The sequence below is a fragment of the Bubalus bubalis genome, chromosome X (assembly GCF_019923935.1).
Source record: "Bubalus bubalis isolate 160015118507 breed Murrah chromosome X, NDDB_SH_1, whole genome shotgun sequence".
In the NCBI taxonomy this organism is placed as follows: Eukaryota; Metazoa; Chordata; class Mammalia; order Artiodactyla; family Bovidae; genus Bubalus; species Bubalus bubalis.
In genome coordinates, this window is record NC_059181.1 from 57,895,324 (window position 1) to 57,901,453 (window position 6,130).

General features: G+C 45.6%; 1 protein-coding gene and 1 pseudogene across 1 annotated transcript; one reads left to right on the forward strand and one right to left on the reverse strand.

Moving 5' to 3' along the window:
- Positions 1 to 6,130, forward strand: part of LOC123331926 — a 66,889-nt pseudogene that overhangs the window by 48,591 nt on the left and 12,168 nt on the right.
- Positions 3,140 to 5,960, reverse strand: LOC123331922 (germ cell-less protein-like 1). Its single transcript, XM_044937132.2, has one exon. The coding sequence runs from the start codon at positions 5,072 to 5,074 to the stop codon at positions 3,569 to 3,571; it is 1,506 nt and encodes a 501-aa protein (XP_044793067.2). The 5' UTR covers positions 5,075 to 5,960; the 3' UTR covers positions 3,140 to 3,568.

Consider the following 6,130-nt stretch of genomic DNA (forward strand, 5'->3'; position numbering starts at 1 on the left):
AAAAAGATGGTTTTCTTTTTCCAGCACATGATTTATCTTTCATCAAAATTTCAGTGTCATCTTTGTGCTGTTTATATATAGACCCTTTCCACAGTAGCATAATTTACACTGGTCTGCTGTCTGTGTCCATCCCACTTACATCCCTGGGGCACTGCTTTCTCCTTCATAAGTCATTGTTTATTTAAGTCTCTTGTGTCTTTGAACACGAATGCTAACCTTTGTCTTCTTACAGCATCTATCTCTAGGACACCACCGGAAGGGAAGATGACAGAAGAGGGTTTGTCGACCGAATTGTAATAACATTTCATTCCTGTCTCCTTAAGACAGGCAGAAGCAGAGATGGACTATCAAAAGATGCAACAGAACCAGATGCAGAAACAGCCAGAGACAGGACAGCCTGACAGAAAAACAGAGATAGCTGGTCAGGCAGGCTGAGAAAGCCCAACAGAGGGACAGACTCAGATATTATACCTCCTCCCCCAAAAGAGACAGGTAGAAAGGCATACACAGAAAGGGGCAGACAGAGACAGGTAGAAATAGATGGAGACAGAGACAGGGAGGCAGAGGAAGCCGGGCACAGACAGGGACAAACAGACACACATTCAAACTAAGGCAAAGAATGATGGTTGCAGACAGAGACAGGGAGACAGGCAGAGGCTGATTGACACAGATAGAAAGACAGAGACAGACAGACTGAGAGACAGAGAAAGACAGACACACACTGAAAGAGAGCCAACAGACATAGAGATAGTGATGGGGAGAGAGAGAGTCAGAGAGAAACAAGGTTGGGGGTGGGGAGAAAGACAGAGACAGGTCGGGACAGAAAGGGAAAGACAAAGACAGACGGATGGAGAAAGAGACACAGAGAGATGCAGATACAGACGGATACAGAAGCACTGGAGAAATACAGAGACAGAGACAGAAACATAGAGACCCAGACACAAACGGATTGTCAGAAACAGAGAGAAACAGAAAGATACGGACAGTAAGACAGAGACAGACAGTGACAAAGATAGGCAGTCTGAGACAGAGACTGAGGTAGACAAAGACAGAAGGTAGATAGAAATTAGACAGGGATGCAGACAGACATAATGGAGACAGAGATAGGGGAAGACAGAGAGAGCGGCAGACATACAGAGAGGGAAAGACAGAGACAGGGATAAATCCTCATCATTGTCAAGGACCACGTGGTATCCCATAGGGGTACATCTCCTTTAGTGTGGCGTTTAGTTTGCTGTTATTTAGCTTGATGGTTTCCTGTAGCGTTACCATGACTATACATTTTGCCCTGCCTCCCCATCTCCCCATGCCTTTACGAAGAGGCTAACAAAATGAGTATCAACATGGGAAAAGGTTTCTTCCTCATCCTGAGCAGTCAAAAAGAAAAGAAAAAAAAAGTGAAAAAATAGAGACAGGTATTGGCTAAATTGCCCAAACTGGCAAATGGCAACAGTCAGGGTTTGTGAGAGTTTAAATGTTTAAATGAGTGTATTTCAGCTGTCACTGTTTGTACATTATTGAACATCTTTCTACTGTAAGCAGCAACAAGCAATTTAAGGATTTAAAGCTAGTTGGGTAGGAAAACAAAAGCAGACCTTTCAGTCAAGGTACACTTGTAGCTAAGTAGTCTCTGAATTTCCCAACTGAGGATACCTCTGTTTAGATGAAATGGCATCTTGGCATTCAGCTCGAGAAAAAGGAATTTCAAATTGCTTAGAGAGTTTATATAAAGAAAGTGAAATTCTTACCAAAAAATAATAATAATAATAATAATTTTTACCTTTCAACTGAATCATGACTTACTCTTCTCCCCAGTTATTTTGAAACACAAATAAAATGAAGTCTATTGTTTGTAGTTGGTTAGGTAAACGGAATATAAGGGAACACGAGAAAGGGTAGGGGGCTGCAAAATTAAGGGCAAACATCGAAGGATGCAACAGCAGCTTCCTGGTTGAACCATTTCATATAAGTAACTGTCATGTAAATATTACTCTAATACTAGTATGTGGGTTTGGGATAACGAAGCCTTTCAAATCTCCTTAAAGAGTAAAAGGAATGAATGAATGGATAAAGTCAAAAGGAATTTGTTCACTGAACGACAATGGATAAAATCTAATTGGGAAGAGAAACATAAACCACCAGTAAGGAAAATTCTGATTTCAACTAAGTAAAGCATTAAAATCTGGTGACTATTTTTTTTAATTTAAATTTATTTATTTTAATTGGAGGCTAATTACTTTACAATATTGTATTGGTTTTGCCAAACATCAACATGAATCCGCCAAACACCAATACAGTATACTAATTTTTTTAATTTGTTCATCTTGTATTAATTTATCACACTCTTTCCAAGCATGTATTTATTATTTATATGGCTTCTTAAATAGAGTTTTCCATTCTTTGACCTCAAAATGACTCAATGGAGGGAATGGGATGGTGACAATTTGTAAGTGAACAGTAATCAGAAACTAACAAATTCAAATCGTGACTAGTGTGCTTCTCCTTTTGTGACAAAAACACTTTTTATCTTACCCTTTTGATTACCAGTGTGGACATCTCGTGATCCCACTTCCAGATGCCAAATAATTCCCATTATAATTCAAAAGCGTTCCTTTCCAGAGGTTACCAGACCTGTTTTTAAGCGGGAAGGAGTCTTTCCAAGTACAATTCCAAGGTCAAATGTTTCTGAAGGGCAAAGGCCATCAAGGTGCTTAAAGAGTGCATTCTGGTGCATAAATAATTCATGACTGTGTGCCGCAGAAAAAGTCTGTCTAGTACCGAGATGTCCTCATAGAATCAATCTGCTGCCTTCCACTCCACCCCCAATATAGGGTTGTATAAGATTTGAGACATCTTTCTAGGGTTAAAACGCTAGGAAAGGCAAAATAAAGCCAAACTAACATCAAGATATGATATAAAGTCAACTAACCTAAGAATATTGAGGAACAACCAATAAAGAGAAGATCATCAGTGTAGCCTGGGTGCGTTCACAGAGTGAGAGATCATGGGAACCAAGTACTACACACTCAGTGGCAGGGAATGGGGAAAGGGAAGCAATCCAAAGGAAGCTAGCGGTAGTGGTGGTAATGAGTGGGGCAGAGTGGCTCTAAACACGCGAACTGAAAGAGAAACCAAACTGTTTCTTTAACGTTCCTTTAATCAAGCTAAAGGAAATGCATATTTTAAAAGAGTTTCCCTAACAGTGGTAGAGTAGGTAGGTTCACAGGTTGCTCTCTCAAGTCAACTGGTCTTTGACTTGGCAGAAATGATGGGAGGGGGCATTGATGGATGGTAAACCAGGAGGACAGGTTGCCACTTTAACAGCACAAATAAGTTCTAAAGGTGTTGGGGGAGCAGGGCTTTAAAATTTCTCCTCTTCATAGGCTCAGGTAAACAACCTCAAGTATTATGAGCTACAGTTCAACAAAGACTCTGACAGAGTTGGGCCACCAGAGGTGGGCAAGTCCGGTTGGTCCCGCAGAAGGAGCTGGCATCTGGACAAAGCTGGTCGTCCCTGACCCCAGGGAAAGAGCTGCTCACCTCTCTGAGATTTTGTTTTCAGGAGTCCTCACTGAGGAAAACGCCCCTCTCTGGGGAGGTACAGGAAATTACAGGTCACATATATGGGGAAAACCACATCTTCGTTCTCCAGATTCACCACCTCTAGCTCTTCATCCTTTCCCAGGGAAAGCACTTGGAATTCTGTCTCCTTCCGGAAAATGGCTCTTCCAGCCCTGTCCAAGGAGGCCAGGCGCAAGCGGAACGCGACCTTTCTCTGCCAGAGTAAGCTGACCCCGAGACCGCAAGATTTCTTCAGCGCGCTGTGCTTGAAAATGATGCGCCGGTTGGCATAGCACACCACCAAGTCCCAGCCGAAGTTGAAGCCTGCCCACCGCCAGGTGCGCTGCGCATCCCTGAGGAGCCGGCCCCCGCACCGCATGCTGGTCCTCTGGAGGTCGGACACGAAGACATCCACGGGCCCGAGGTCTCTGGTCTGCTCAGCCCGGAGGAGGGCAAGCCACTGCTCTTTGTACACTGGGGCCAGCCACGTGGCAGGGATCAGTGCATCCTGGTCGATGATGCGTGCTGACGGCAGGTCGCAGATTATGTAGGCAAGCCGCAGCTGCTGGAACGCTGGCACGAAGGCTCTGCCCTGCTCGGTCTCCAGGAAAGCGGTGCCCTCTGACTCCTGCCTGGACCTGGCAAACCACGAGTCGGCGTCAGGCAGTAGGTCTCTGCGGGGGCCTCTCCATGTCGGCTGCAGCTGCAGGAACATCCACTTTTTCAGCGTCGTGTACACATCCATCTCTACCTCCATCACGATGAGCTCTGAAGAGGCAATGACCTCTTTCATGAGATCCAGGCTAATTTCTCTCAATAACTCCTCACTATGCTGGGTCATTAGATTGTCCAGCAGCCACTGAAGACACATGGCCCTGATGTTCTGGAGTCCGTAGCTCTCAGCAGAGCAGTAGTAGCTGCACACGGTCTGATCACTGACCGTCTCCTTCATTACCTCCCCGCACTGCTGAATCAGCTTGTCCAGCTGCAGCATGCTGGCTGTGGCCAGCATGGGGACCACTCGACCGGGTGGGATGAGCACAGAGTTTCGGTACAGGGAACCTAAAGCCTCGTGCAGTGCCTCACAATCAATGTTCTCGTCAGGCATCTGCAACTCTACAATATCCATGGTTGTCTCACGCCACGCACCACTGAACATGCTAGCAAAGTATCCTGACTGGCACAAGTAGACCTTGTGCAAGTTCCACTCCTCCCCCAGGGCACGGATCTGCACGTCACTCCCTTCTCCTCTCAGAAAAAGTGTCTTATAAATGGACTCGAATCTGTCTTTTGCTCGCTTCCTGTGGGTCGCTTTTGTGAGCTGCCCTTCTGGGCCTGTCTTCGGCTTGTGGCGCCCTTGACTAGTGGTGGGTCTGGCATTTTCACTCTCCTCCCCTTCCTCTATCACTGCCCCTGCTACCTCTTCGGCCTCCTCCTCCCCCTCAGGAGCACCTGGCTCCTCTGGGGCATGCCCCACTCTGTTCGAGGGCATCCAACTCTCTACTGCTCCCATGGCTTTTACCTCAGGGGTATAGAGGGCAAGCTTCCTCACCAGACGCAGCTGCCATTGGCACTAGCTCAGCCCATGGTGTCGTGGGATACGGTTGATGTTTGTGACGTCATCTTGGACGCCACGCAAAGCCACGCCCACGAGGCTTTCCCCGACCCCTCCCACTCCCCATCACAGGAGAAGTGCACTCTGTACCAGGAATTCCACTCTGTGTATCTTTCCCTCCAGGGATGATTTCTCTGGGGCTCCCTTCATAGGATAATGGTGGAACAGAGGACTTTGTGTATGAATTTTCCCCATGAATTTTAAGAACATAATTTCCTCTTCCCCATTTGAAATACTTAGTGATCACTCCTTTTTTTGGATAATTACATCTTGGTTCCAGCTCTGTGCTCTATGCACCTTAATTTCTGTAATTATTTTCTTAGGGTATCCCATCATTTGTGGCTGTGAAAACATTTTCTGTGATAAAAGTGGCAATGTTTGCCCAGTCTTTGCTTTTGTCTCTATTTTAGACACCAGCTAAGCATGTAACAAACTTAAACAGTGAAAGAAATGAGGAGGGAATGAGATGGATTTTGATTTTTGAGGAAATTAATAATATTAAATACTGACAAGTGTTACATGCTACACAGATTATACAGTGTAGAGAGAGTCTGGACCTTTCAATGACAAGGAAAGTACAATACAAGGGAAAAAACTTTGAAAATGGTAAGTCTCTCAGGTCATTTGAGCTTGCCTAAGTAGAATGTTTGGGGCTTCCCAAACATTCCCAGTGGTAAACAATCCACCTGCCAATGCAGGAGATGCATGAGGCATGGGTTGGGAAGACTTCCTCGAGGAGGAAACGACAACCCACTCCAGTATTCATGCCTGAAAAATTCCATGAATAGCAGAGACTTGCAAACTAGTGTCCATGGGGTTGCAAAGATTCTGTCCTATTCAAAGCTGCAGCATGCTGGCTGTGGCCAGCATAGGGACCACTCGACTAGGTGGGATGGGCACAGACTCCCTGGTACAGGGAACCTAGAGCCTTGTGCAGTGCCTCATGTCAGGCAT

Bases quoted from the DNA above. Each gene is read 5' to 3' on its own strand.
- LOC123331922 (XM_044937132.2), bottom strand. From the start codon at position 5,074: ATGGGAGCAGTAGAGAGTTGGATGCCCTCGAACAGAGTGGGGCATGCC.